The sequence below is a fragment of the Urocitellus parryii genome, chromosome 3, assembly GCF_045843805.1.
Source record: "Urocitellus parryii isolate mUroPar1 chromosome 3, mUroPar1.hap1, whole genome shotgun sequence".
NCBI lineage: Eukaryota > Metazoa > Chordata > Mammalia > Rodentia > Sciuridae > Urocitellus > Urocitellus parryii.
In genome coordinates this window covers 112,562,655-112,576,705 of record NC_135533.1, presented here as the reverse complement: position 1 = coordinate 112,576,705, position 14,051 = coordinate 112,562,655, and the positions used below count along the sequence as shown (strand labels likewise).

Below are 14,051 nucleotides of genomic sequence, written 5' to 3'. Positions count from 1 at the left end.
AATTTACCAGTCATTTTATGTCTACAACTTGGTCACATGAAGTATATTCACAATGCTCTGTAACCACCACCATCTAGTTCCAGAACTTTCTCATCAGCCTAAATGAAAACCCCATACCTGTTACACAATGAAGCAGTCACTTCCCATTCTCCCCGTCCCCAGCAACCACTAATCTGCTGTCTCCACTGATATGCCTATTCTGAATATCTCACAACGATGAAGTCATATCCTGTGTGGCCTTTATTTATGTATGTATGTATGTTTGGGTGCTGGGGACTGAACCCAGGGCCTTGTGCTTGTGAGGCAAACACTCTACCAACTGAGCTATATCCACAATCCCCTGTGTGTGGCCTTTTGTGTCTGGCTTCTTTCACTTAACATATGCTTTCAAGGTTCATCTAGGCTATAACATCTATCAGCACGTTATTCTTTTTTTCTCTCTTTTTTTTTTTTTTTTTTGAGACTGGGTCTCACTATGGTACCCAGGCTAGTCTCAAACCCATAACTCAAGTGATCCTCCCAAGGAGCTAGAACACACACTCAGGTCACACACAGGCATAACATAGCATCGGGCTACTTCCTTCCTTCTTTTTTCCTTTCTTTTCTTTTTTTTGGTACTAGACATCTAACTCAGGGGCACTTGACCACCGAGCCACATCCCCAGCCCTATATTGTATTTTATTTAGAGATAGGGTCTCACTGAGTTGCTTAGCACCTCTGTATTGCTGAGGCTGGCTTTGAACTCACGATCTTCCTGCCTCAGCCTCCCTCCCCAAGCTGCTAGGATTATAGGCATGCGCCACTGCCCCCAGCTTCATACCTTCTTATACCTGAATGATCTACCATTATGTAGAAATACCACTTCTGGTTTAACCAGCTATCTTTTGATAGACATCTATTTGGGGGTTTCTACTTTTTGTGAATAGTTCCTTAAACTCTAAGTATAAGCAACAAAAGAAAAATGAAAAAATGATAATTCATCACTGAGATAAAGCTCTTATAAACATTTGGGTACATGTTTTTATTTGTACACATGCCCATAGTGGCCTCAAACTTGAGTTCCTCCAGCCTCAGCTTCTCAAGATGCTAGGAGACAGGTGTGCACCACCATGCCTGATCTCAAATTCAACTTCTAGTACAGGAAATATCAGTAGATTTAGGCCACACAAACCAAGCTCTTTGTGCTCCTTAATGGTTTATTTATTATTTTTTAATTGTTTTTCAGTGCCTGGAATAAAACCTTGGGCCTCGTTCATGCTAGCTAAGTGTCTCCCTCTGAACCACATTCACAGCCCTTGCCTCAGTAATTTTTAAGAGCTTAAAGGGTCTGAATCTGAAAATCTTGAGAACTTTGCCCAAGGTTACATTCAACAGTTGTATTACTTCATGTCCCAAGATGGTACAAATTCTGAACAGTGCAGAAATATAATAATTGTGGGTTTGGGGAAGGTGATAGAAATGTTCTATAACTGATTATGGTGATAGTTTCACAACTCTGTGAATATAGTAAAAACCACTAAATTGTACCCTTTATCATGCTGGGAATTGCACCTAGAGTCTCATGCTAAATTGTACAACCAATTTAAAAGAATGAATTGGGCCTGGGGATAGGGGCACGGTACTGGACTATGGTGCATCAAGGAGCCCAGGACTACAAAAAAAAAAAAAAAGGACAAATTACATGGTATATGAATTATAGTTCATTAAAAGCTGCTTTTAAAAAGTTATCATCAAGCCTGGTGTGGTAGTGCATGCCTAGTGACTCAGGAGGCTGAGGCCAGCCTCAGCAACTTAGTGAGGCCCTAAGTAACTTAATGAGACCCTATCTCAAAATAAAAACCTTAAAGGTCTAGGGATGTAGTTCAGTGGTAAAGTACTCCTGAGTTCAATTCCCAGAACCAAAAAAATAAAGTTGTCAATAAAATTTGTAAGGAAAGAGTTCTTTTCAATTGATCATCACCATATCAATCAATAATATACCTATCACAAATAGTTTCCCTACAACTATATTATGAACAGATTATGAATGTCATAAAATCAGGAATGAAAAACTAATGACAAACGTATAGGAAAAAAGTGAACTTCAATTTATATAAGAAAAAAACTTTACCTTCCAAGAGTTTTTGACATGATGTACTCATCTCTTAACTCCTTAGGATAAACTGACTGATCATCTACAGTCAGATCCAAAAATACAAAAACTAAGGGGATAAAAAGGGCAGAAATGTGCTTATTAATTCATAACAACTGGAAAATTAATTAATTCTAAAATATAGTTATATGGAATAGTAGACAAATGTTTTTGATTATATTTAACACATAACCCTGAAGGAATTATTTAGCTAGGCAAAGGCATGTTATAAAACCCCTGAGAAATGATAATCAAATATCATCCTTCATTGGAAATACACAGCATTGAGCTCACAATAGTACAGGAAACGTATAACATAATGGCTGCTCACATTCATTGACCTCGGAATATTAATTAATTGCACTAATACAAAATACCCATGCAGCTTACCACAGGCCCAGAACAAAAAAGCAATTAATTTAAAAACAGGCCAGTACTGACCACACTCATATTATCCTCTCTCAGACATTTCTACCTCGACCTATCTGGTATTTTATGGTACAAACCATCTTGAACCTATTTGTAAAGTTAAATAGCATTGTCTAAACTAATCCCTTTTATTTCTACATTTTTAAGGCTGTATCGCAAAAAATAAAATCACTCATTTAGGGAGATTCGAATGGCAGATTAGAGGATGCATTCCTAGTTGCCCAAGATTCAAGCCGCAGGAGTACTGCTTCTCAAGTGCTTGGGATTAGACCCGGACTTTGTGCGTGTGCTAGACAAGCACTCTCTCACTGAGCTACATCCCCAGGCCTCACATTTTACTTTGCCTTAATATATAATTTATACTAGTTTGTACATAAGAAACACATAACACTACATTTCCACTTGTCCCATCCATACTTTGTAGTATTATCACCGTATATTTTAAAGCTACATGTTGAAATGCCCTCAATATAACATTTGCATTAAAAATAAATAAAACTGTTCATTTAATAATTCAGCAACCCCATCAATGCCAAATGTGCATTCAATTATGAGACACCTCATTTCTACAAAGCCACCAATAATAAATTTGTACTTGCCTATAATGTTGTGTTGTTGTTTTTGGTTTGTTTGTTTGTTTTTTAATATTGTTAGTTATGGATGGACACATGCCTTTAGTTTTTGATGTGGTGCTAGGGGTCAAACCCAGTGCCTCTTGCATGCTAGACAAGAGCTCTCCCACTGAGCCACAACCCCCGCCCCCTATAATGTTTTGAAAGAGTGAAATTGGTTAAGACCCTTGAGTTTCTGACATTTCAGGTGAAGGGTTTGGCCCTCCCTACAACAACCTTAAAACCCAGCCTCTGGCACAGACCCCAGTCACCTGAGTGATTCCAGGCTGAGGAAAAGACAGTGGGAGCTGACACTTCCCTGATGTCCACCCAGGGACGAATCCCCCTTTATGCCTGTGGCTATTTATGAACTTATATGTTCCAGTGGCATCTGAAACAGGGGAATTTGAGGGTTCTAAGAATGCTTTTCTCCTCAAATGTCAAGGTCTGCTTCAGAGACTACAGTTTCCCACACAAACCAGGAAGGGAAATGCACCCAAGTTTAGCTGGGTTGAGTTTAAGGTTAAGATGGAGAAGTGAGGATTTTAACAGGGAAACAAATCCCCCAACCAAAGGAGGCAGCCTCTACTCAGAGCCTGCAGATCCCCAGGTCGCAGGTCTGTAGGCTCGCCGCAGCCAACTTAAAAAAAAAAAAATCTAAACTTTCAAGTTATAAAAATTGGCAAACACCTAATAAAATGTCTGTAAGCCAAGAAATAATAACAAAACAAAATCAGAAATAAAATACAAAACAAAAAAAGGAAGAAAGAAACCATCTGTTGGCTAAATGCAAGTTCACAGAGCACCTGTTTTGTCTACATTATCAGGGCCACCTTTGACCTATATGACATCTTTGTTCAAATTAGAAAAAATGAATAGATCTGTTCTACAACAACCATAGTTAATAATGACATGCTATCTTCTTGAAAATCACTAAAATAGATTTTAAGTATTTTTATCACAAAAAAATGTTAATAATGTGAGGTAATTGTGGGTGTCAATGTGAACTAAGTATATTCACATACTTTTTTTTTTTTTTTTTTAAGAACCAGAGCTTGAAGACAGGGGTGCTCAACAACTAAGTCACAACCCTAGCCCTTTTGAATTTTTTTACTTTGAGACAGGTCTCACTAAGATGCTGCGGCTGGCTTTGAATTTTAAATCCTCCTGCCTCAACCTCCTGAGCTGCTGGGATTATAGGCATGCATAAAAACTGTACATACATATGGGATACCATGTAATGTCTCAATACATATATACATCATGCTGTATACATATACTAAAACATCATATTGTATGTGACAAATACATACAGTTTTATGTCAAATAAAACAAACTAAAGTTTTTCTCATTATTTAAAAAAGAAAAAATTTAAAAAGGTGTCCCTTAGATGACTAGGCAAAAGGTGGCACACTGCCTGACCAGAAGAAACCCAATGTTATCCCAACTGTTCCTTCTGCTAGGTGACCAAAAAAAGCAAAAACTGCCGTTACCCCAATTATAAGAATCAGACAGAACACAAAGTAGTCAGAAACAGGGAAAACTGTCAATCATAAAATGCAGTTTTGGAGACTAGGATAGCTCAGTGTGTGTTACAAGCACAAGGTCCCAGGATCAACTGCACACCAAAAATAATTAGATGCACTTTACGATGCTTAATATAGTTACAGTTCCCAGATGTCAGTCTGAAGATGACTGCACAAGAATCACCTTTTTAAGGACTCCCCCCACACACACAGTACTAAGAATCAAACCCAGGGATGTTCTACTACAGAGCTACACTCCCAACCTTTCCTTAAATTTTGAGGCAGGGTCTCACTAAGCTGCCCAGACAGGCCTTAAACTTGTGATCCTCCTGCCTCAGTCTCTCCAAGTAGCTGGGATTACTGGCATGTACAACCATGCCAGGCTTTGTTGTGATTTTTCAAAATATTTTTTTTAGTTGTAAATGGACAAAATAACTTTATTTTATTTATTTATTTTTATGTGGTGCTGAGGATCAAATCCAGTACCTCACAGGTGCTAGGCAAGTGCTCTACTACTGAGCCACAACCCCAGCTCCTGCTATGATTTTTCAAATATCTAGAACTACTGGATCAAAATCTCTCTCTGTCTCTCTCTCACACACACACAAATACACACAAATTCATTCTCTCTCTCTCTCTCTCTCCAAGTCATTCTGCTCTCGGATGGTTTCTGGGAAGTTCTATGGTTTATTAATTAAAGATGAAAAGTTTTCCTGAACTAGGGCTGTGGCTCAGCGGTAGAGCTCTCACCTAGCATGTGTGAGGCCCTAGATTCGATCCACAGCACCACAAAAAATAAAATAAAGATATTGTGTCCATCTATAACTAAAAAACAAATATTAAAAAAAAAAGTTTTTCTCTTGCTCCAAGATTTGAAATCACTATGAGCTACTTTTAATTCTGCAGGTCAATTATCAATTTTTCTTATCAATCATTCTATCCAGACTCTGCCCTAAGTGACAACTGTTTGTTTTAGATAGGATATTCATGAAATTTCATAAGTGAATGTTTTTAAAATGTCTTATAAAATTTATAAAATGCTACCTGATAACAATCAACAGCTTCAGTTGCACAAGACCACTATGTGGTATTTAAGAAGGTGGGCTGGAGGTGTAACATACTGGCAGAGTATTTGCATGGACCCTGGGTTTGATCTCCAGAATCACAAAAGAAAAAAGAACAGAAAGCTGAGTGCTCTAAATTGAGCTCTTAGAGAAACACTCAGCCTAATTCCTGGCATGTAAAAGGAGCTTAAAGAGTGTAAGCAGAAATGCATGAATGGAAGAAATGAAGAAAGGAAAGATGGGACCGGAGTAGTGGCTCAGCAGTAGAGCACTTGCCTAGTATGTGCGAGGCCCTGGGTTCGATCCTCAGCACCACATAATAATAAATAAACAAAATAAAGGTATTTTAGAAAGGAAAGAATGAGGGAGGAAGAGAGAGAGAGGAAGCAAGGGAGGAGAGAGGGAAGGAGGATGAATTAATAGCCTCCAACAACAATAACACATATATCTAAAGCAGATATGGCATAACAATCAATCAAAGAACTGTAATTTATTTTAACCAATAAGATAATTCAATTGACAACACATGGCTTTAAATAAAGCCAATCAAACCTAAGAAAATCTGTCTGGATAGAACTTTTTCATGATTTAAAAAGGCAACTAGGGCAATAGAATTAAATCTTGCATGCTAACTGAATTTTGCTCACTTAAATGGTGCCCTATAAATTCACAAAGTTAATTTTCCTTTTACACAGGAGGGGAAAGAAAATCCAGTAAACATAAGATAATAATGTTACCTTTATTTCTACATAGTGAAAGAGCAATTTCAGAATTGTTACTCAAAGGACGGCGTTTTCCTTTCCCTACAAGTTCTGTGTTTACAAAGGTTCCGTTCCCACTGTGATCCTCTAGGTAGGCGATGTAAGAGTTTTTAGGACCCATTTCCTAAAATAGAGAACATTTTATTTCGAAGTTTAACAGCCGGGATTTATAGTTGGAAGACATCCAAGAGCAATGACCAGATGACCAGCTCTCCCAAGTATAAGGACATTTGTCACTTACCCTGAAAATCCGGAAGTGCTTCTTGCTATACGTCCGGTATTTATTTGTCGTTTTCAGCAGTGGTTCATCAAAACAATAGTCACAGCTTTTATCCCTTCCAAACCAGTAGCTGTCATTAACACACTCTGCAATACAAAAGCACATGCTGGAGCTGTTACATTGCAAGTATCAACATCTTTAAAAATTGCCCATAAAATCTACTTGTAGGAAAACAGCCTGAGGTGGCAATCTATAAATTTGATTATCAAAAGTTTATAAGATTAAAAATTCGAGGGGAGGAGCCAGAGGGTATAGCTTAGTAGCACAAGGCATACTTAGCATACTCAAAGCCCTGGGTCAATCCCCAGCAGGACTCCCCATCCCCCCAAAACAAAATAATTAAAAAACTCTGCATGGGTGGGGAACACAAAATTCTACGATTTAATAAGGAATGGCTAATCTATAACCATGAAGCAACATGCAGTCATTAAAACTTAGTAATTTTAATGACTTGGGAAAATACTATATAATAACTTCTGCTCATTCCCATCCTAAGGCTTCCTACCACATTTAATATAAAAACTATGCTCTTCCTTATGGCCCGATTGATGCTCAGGGTCTGGCCTCGCCTCCATTCCAGCCTCACCTTGGACACCTATTCCTTTGCTGGCTACACCCAGTCCCACTAGCTGGGAGAAATTTGTTCTGTGGCCTTTCCCTAACTACCCAAAGGCTCATTCCCTATTGCTTTTTGTGTCTGGCCTCAAATATCATCTCTCATTCAGTTTTCTATATAAGCAGCCTCCCATTTCACCATCCACTTGTCAGGATAATGTACCCTGCTTTATTTCACTCTACATACAGGCCATAACTGGAAGTTATCCCACCTTCCCCTGAGAGAACATAAAGCCTAGCGGGCAGCATGGGACTCTTTTTTTTTTTTTTTAGATTTTTTTTTTTTTTAATATTTATTTTTTAGTTCTCGGCGGACACAACATCTTTGTTGGTATGTGGTGCTGAGGATCGAACCCGGGCCGCACGCATGCCAGACGAGCGCGCTACCACCTGAGCCACATTCCCAGCCCCAGCATGGGACTCTTGATAGGAGCAAGAGTGTGTGGTGTGGTGCTGCCACCTGTAATCCCTGAGACTTGGAGGATTGCAAGTTCGAGGCCAGCCTGGGCAATTTACTGAGACCCTCAGCAATCTGGTAAGATCCTCAGCAACTTAGCAAGTCCTGTCCCAAAGTAAAAAATAAAAGGACTAGGGATTGTGGAAAATTAACCCTGGGTTCAATCCCCAGTGGTTTAAAAAAAAAAAAAAAAAAAATACGGCTCCAGCACCTGGGACAATGAGGAAATTATCAGCAATTCGTATCACAAAGGACTAACGTCCCCAATAAAAGTATTGATTCTATAAATCAATAAAAAACAAACCTGGACAAAATGAGTAAAGGATATGAAGAAACAATTTATAAGGAAAAAAATACAAAGAGCACTAACATGAAAAGATGGCCAAGTTAACTCAATACAAGAAAATTTTGAAACTAAAAATATATTAAGTATCTATGTTTTATCTACTTGATTAATAAAAATCAGAAAGTCTCATGCTACAGTTTTAGCGAGAGGTCTGGAAGAGCAGGTACTTCACACACTGACCATAGGAAGAACAAAATTTATACAAATTATATACAACTGTCTAGCGAGAATAATTTGGAAAGATCTATCAAAATTACACATGCAGTCACTTCACATCCACAAAGATGGCTATAATTAAAAAAAAAAAAAAAAAAGTTGGGCATGGTGTCACAAGCCTGTCAAACCCAGCAGCATGGGAGGCTGAAGCAGGAAGATAGCAAATTCAAAGCCAGCCTCAGCAACAGCTAGGTGCTAAGCAACTCAGTGAGACCCTATCTCTAAATCTCTAAATAAAATACAGAATAGGGCTAGAAATGTGGCTCGGTAGTCAAGTGCCCTTGAGTTCAATCCCTGGTACCAAAAAAAAAAGACAAGGGCTAGGGTTGTGGCTCAGTGATAGAGCACTTGCCTAGCACATATGAGGCACTGGTTTAATCCTCAGCATTATATTAAGAATAAATAAGTAAAATAAAGGTATTGGGTCCATCTACAACTAAAGAAAAAAGACTCAAATTTACAAATTTATTAAAAGGATTAAAAAAAGAGTAATATGAACAACTGTACAACAAAATTAGGTGAAACAGATATTGAAATACACAGAAGTCTAAAGAGATAAAAATTATCAAATACTGGCACAAGGGGCTGGGGCTGGGACACAGTGGCAGAGTACTTGCCTCGCACATGTGAGGCACTGGGTTTGAGCCTCAGCACCTCATAAAATAAATAAATAAAATAAAGATATTGTGTCCTTGTGTATAACTAAATATATATATATATATATTTAGTTATACACACACACACACACACATATATATATATATGTGTGTGTATATATATATATATATATATATATATATATATATATATTTAGTTTTTATATATATAAAACTGACACAAGAAGAAAATGTTAACAGAACCATAAAAGTAAAGAAATGGCGGGGCTGGGATTGCAGCTTAGCAATAGAGCACTCACCTAGCATGCTGGGTTTGGTCCTCAGCACCACATAAAAATAAAATAAAGGTATATTATATATAAAGGTATATATAGTTATATATATATAACTAAAACAAAATACTTCTTTAAAAAAGTAAAAAAATGGAATTAGTCATCAAAACACTCCCAACACAGAAGAGCCTATCCCCAGATGACTTCACTTTAAATTCTCCTAAACATTTAAAGAATATCAATTCTGCCAAAAAACCAAAGACATCATGAGAATACTACAAACCAATATCTATTATGAATGCAGATGCAAAAATCCTCAATAAAATAGCCAACTAAATCTAACAACATACAAAAATAGTGTATGTGTACAGATGGATGGAGAGCGAGCGAGCCAGCCAGGTGTGTCTAGAGTCCCAGCTACTCGGGAGACTCAGATGAGAGGATAACGAGCTCATAAGCTCAAAACCAGTCTGGGCAACAGCAGAAGCCCCCATCTTCAAACTAATAAATGAACAAAAGACTGTACATGACTGAGAACCCAGGAAAGTATGATTCAATTAACATCTGAAAACCAACTAATGTAATACACAGTAACAGTAAACCACCAGACAAAAACCACAAAGTCATCTCAATAGACACAGAAGAAAAAAAATTAGGGGGTGGGGAGATACCAGAGATTGAACTCAGGGACACTCAACCACTAAGCCATATCCCCAGCCCTATTTTGTATTTTATTTAGAGAAAGGGTTTTCACGGAGTTACTTAGCACCTCACTTTTGCTGAGGCTGGCTTTGAACTCATGAGCCTCCTGCCTCAGCCTCTTGAGCCACTGGGATTACAGGCGTGCACCACTGCACCTGCCTCACAGAAGAAATTTTAACAAGTCCAACAGCCCTTTACAATGAATGAATGAATGAATGAATGAATGAATGAAAGAAAAAGGAAAGAAAAGAGAAGAAAAAACTAGAAATACAGGCTGGGGATGTGGCTCAAACGGTAGTGCGCTCGCCTGGCATGCGTGCGGCCCGGGTTCGATCCTCAGCACCACATACCAACAAAGATGTTGTGTCCGCCGAGAACTAAAAAAAAAAAATAAATATTAAAAAAAAAAAAAAAAAAAACTAGAAATAGAAGAGAGCTTTGTCAACTTGAGAAGGAGCACTCATGAAACACCCAGAGATATCATCACACTTCAGGGTAAAAGACTGCAAGCTTTCCCCTTAACATCAGAAACAAGGCAAGAATCAAAGTTCTCATCACTTTGATTCAACATTCTACTAAAAAAGATCAATATACAAAAATCACCTGTACTTCTATATATTAGCAATGAACAAACCTAAAATGCAATTCAGAAAAGAATTCCATTCAAAATAGTAAAAAAGTAATAAAACATCTAGAAACAAATTTAACAAAAGAACTGCAAATCCTATGGTCTGAAAACTACAAAACGCCACTGAAAAATAATTAAAAGACCTATATAAATGTTCATAGAATGGAAGACTTAATACTGATGGCCTGGGGATCTGGCTCAGTGGTAGAGTACTTACATAAGATGTGTGAGGCCCTGGGTTCAATCTTACCACCAAAAAGGAAAACTTAATGTTATGAGGCAATACTTTCAAACCCATCTATAATTCAACACAATCCCTATAAAAACCCTGATTATATTTGTTTGCAGAAATTAACAAGCTCACATTAAAATTCTTAGCAAAAAAACAAAGACTTATTCACACTTCCTGCTTAGCATTGTTTTTGCTATTCTGGGTCTTTTATTATTCCATATGAATTTCATGATTCTTTTATCTATTTCTACAAGAAATGCTGCTGGGATGATGTTCATAGCAGCACAATTCATGATAGCAAGAGTGTGGAATCAGCCTAGATGCCCTTCAATAGATGAATGGATAAAAAAAATGTGGCATTTATACACTATGGAGTATTACTCTGCATTAAGAAATGACAAAATCATAGAATTTGGAGGGAAATGGATGGCATTAGAGCAGATTATGCTAAGTGAAGCTAGTCAATCTTTAAAAAATAAATACCAAATGACCCCTTTGATATAAGGGGAGTAAACAAGGACAGGGTAGGGACGAAAGTTTGAGAAGAAGATTTACATTAAACAGGGATGAGAGGTGGGAGGGAAAGGGAGGGAGAAGGGAAACCGCATGGAAATGGAAGGCGATCCTCAGGGTTATACAAAATGACATATAAGAGGAAAGGAGGGGTAAGACAAGATAATACAAATCGAAGAAATGATTTACAGTAGAAGGGGTAGAGAGAGAAAAGGGGAGGGGAGGGGAGGGGAGGGGGGATAGTAGAGAATAGGACAGACAGCAGAATACATCAGACACTAGAAAGGCAATATGTCAATCAATGGAAGGGTAACTGACGTGATACAGCAATCTGTATACGGGGTAAAATTGGGAGTTCATAACCCACTTGAATCAAACTGTGAAATATGATGTATTAAGAACTATGTAATGTTTTGAACGACCAACAATAAAAAAAAAAAAAAAAAGACTTAGAAGAGTCAGAATATATTGAAAGTTAAGCACAAATTTAAAAGATTCTGCTGGGCACAGGGGCCTGTCCTTATAGTCCCAGTGACTCAGGAGGCTAAGATAGAGGATCCCAAGTTCAAGGCTAGCCTCAGCAACTTAGCAAAGCCCTAAGCAATTCAGTGAGACCTTGATGTGTCTCTGTGGTAGAGGACCCCTGGGTTCAATCCCCAGTACAAAAAAATAATAAAATTTACTTATACTTACTATAAAGCTACCATAGTCAAGACAATGTAGTACTAGCCTAAGGAAAGGCATATAGATTAATAGGGAAAAAAAAAAGGAAATAAACCCTCACATTAACAGTCAATCAATATTCCACAAGCCTTCAAAACAATTAACTGGGAGAGGGGGAGGGAGAATCCCTGTTTTCAACAATAGTGTTAAGAAAAATGCATAATAAAAGTGCATTTGCATGTATAATGCAAAATAATGGAGTTGAAATCCCCATCTCACAACATAAATAAAATAAACTAAAACAGTATCAAAAACTTCTTGGGCTGGGGATGTGGCTCAAGCGGTAGCGCGCTCGCCTGGCATGCGTGCGGCCCGGGTTCGATCCTCAGCACCACATACCAACAAAGATGTTGTGTCCGCCAAGAACTAAAAAATAAACATTAAAAATTCTCTCTCTCTCTCTCTCTCTCTCTCTGCCCCCTCTCTCACTCTCTCTTAAAAAAAAAAAAAAAAAAAAAAAACTTCTTGTAGGTGTTAAACTTATACAGTCCCAAAGAGAAAAAAAAGGTGATAAATCTTCATAAACCCTGGCTAAGTACCCTCTTCCTACACAGGATGCTAAAACCACAATTAACCAAAGAAAAACAAAAAAATTGGAAGGAAGCCAACAAAATTTAAAAAGTCTGCATACACCAAAGAACAACATCAAGAGAATGAAAAAGACAAGGCTGAGACAGACTATATTTGCTAAACATATCTGATAAAGGACTTGTATCTAGAATATATAAAAGAACACTTACGAGTCAATAATGAAAAGAGAAGCAATCATGGCCTGAGGTTGTGGCTCAGTGGTAGAGCGTCTGCTGAGCATGTGTGAAGTACTGAGTTCGGTTCTCAGCACCACAATTTATTAATTTATATAAATCAATTAATAAATAAAAGCCCATCAACAATTTAAAAATTTTTTTTTTTAAAAAAAGAGAGAAGCAATTAAGAAATGAGCAGAGGATCTAAATAAACATTTCTCCAAAAAGATGTATCACTATGGAGAATAGTTTGGCAGTTTCTTAAAAGGTTAAACAAAGAATTTCCATATTATCCAGCAATTTTACTCCTTGGTATATACCAAAAGAATTGAGAAAGGAGATTCATATATTTGTTTGCTAATATTCATAGCAATATCATTCACAATAGCTATATGCTGGAAATAACGCCAGGTGATCATCAATAAAAAACTGGAGTTGGGGGCGCTGGGGTGTGGCTGAGTGGTACAGCACTTGCCTAGCATGTGTGGCTCCAGGTTCAATCCCCAACATAGAGCAAATAAATAAATAAATAAACAAACAAACCATGGTGATAGACATACAGTGAAATATTATTCCGTCATAAAAAGAAAAGGCTGGGGGTATAAGCTCCATGATGAAGTAGGTATGTGCTTAACATGGGCAAGGCCCTGGGATTCAGGCCCAGCAAAGAAAGAAAGGAAGGAAGTTCTAACGCATGATATAGCATGGATGAACCCTGCAACATGATGCCGTATGACATAAGCCAGAAATAAAGAACAATTGCGTTATCATTCCATTTCAGGAAGTATCTATAATTGGTAAATTCCCAGAGACACAAAGTAGAGTTGCAAGTGGCTGGGGGAGGGGCAATTGGTAATTGTTCAGTGGACATAAAGTTTCTGTTTAGACTTTTTTTGTGTTTATGTGTAATTTTTTAGTTCTAAGTGGATACAATTTTTTTTTAATGTTTTATAGTTGTAGATGGACAGAATGCCTTTATTTGTTTTACTTTTATTTGGTGCTGAGGATCGAACTCAGTACCTCAGTGCCTAAGCGAGTGCTCTACCACACTGAGTCACAACCCGGCTGCTCTGTTTAGATTTTATCACAATCAAAAGGTAAACATTAAAGCAGAGATTTGGGAATAAATTCTTTAAAGTGCAAGTCTTGTATAGTGAGAACTATAAAGTTTTATTCAAAGAT

The 14,051-nt window shown here is 37.6% G+C and overlaps 1 protein-coding gene and 1 non-coding gene across 3 annotated transcripts in view; both read right to left on the bottom strand.

The window, feature by feature from the left end:
* The window catches only part of Chek2 (checkpoint kinase 2), a 41,345-nt gene that overhangs the window by 25,103 nt on the left and 2,191 nt on the right, over positions 1-14,051 (bottom strand). For both annotated transcript variants that reach the window (XM_026412194.2, XM_026412195.2), the window contains exons 2-4: positions 6,764-6,888; positions 6,499-6,646; positions 2,111-2,201 (exon numbers count right to left, since the gene is read on the bottom strand). In XM_026412194.2, the coding sequence (XP_026267979.1) occupies positions 2,111-2,201; positions 6,499-6,646; positions 6,764-6,888 (364 nt within the window). The remainder of the gene's footprint in view (positions 1-2,110; positions 2,202-6,498; positions 6,647-6,763; positions 6,889-14,051) is intronic.
* On the bottom strand, positions 260-334 carry Trnav-cac (transfer RNA valine (anticodon CAC)). Its single transcript has one exon. It is a non-coding gene; the product is annotated as a tRNA-Val (tRNA).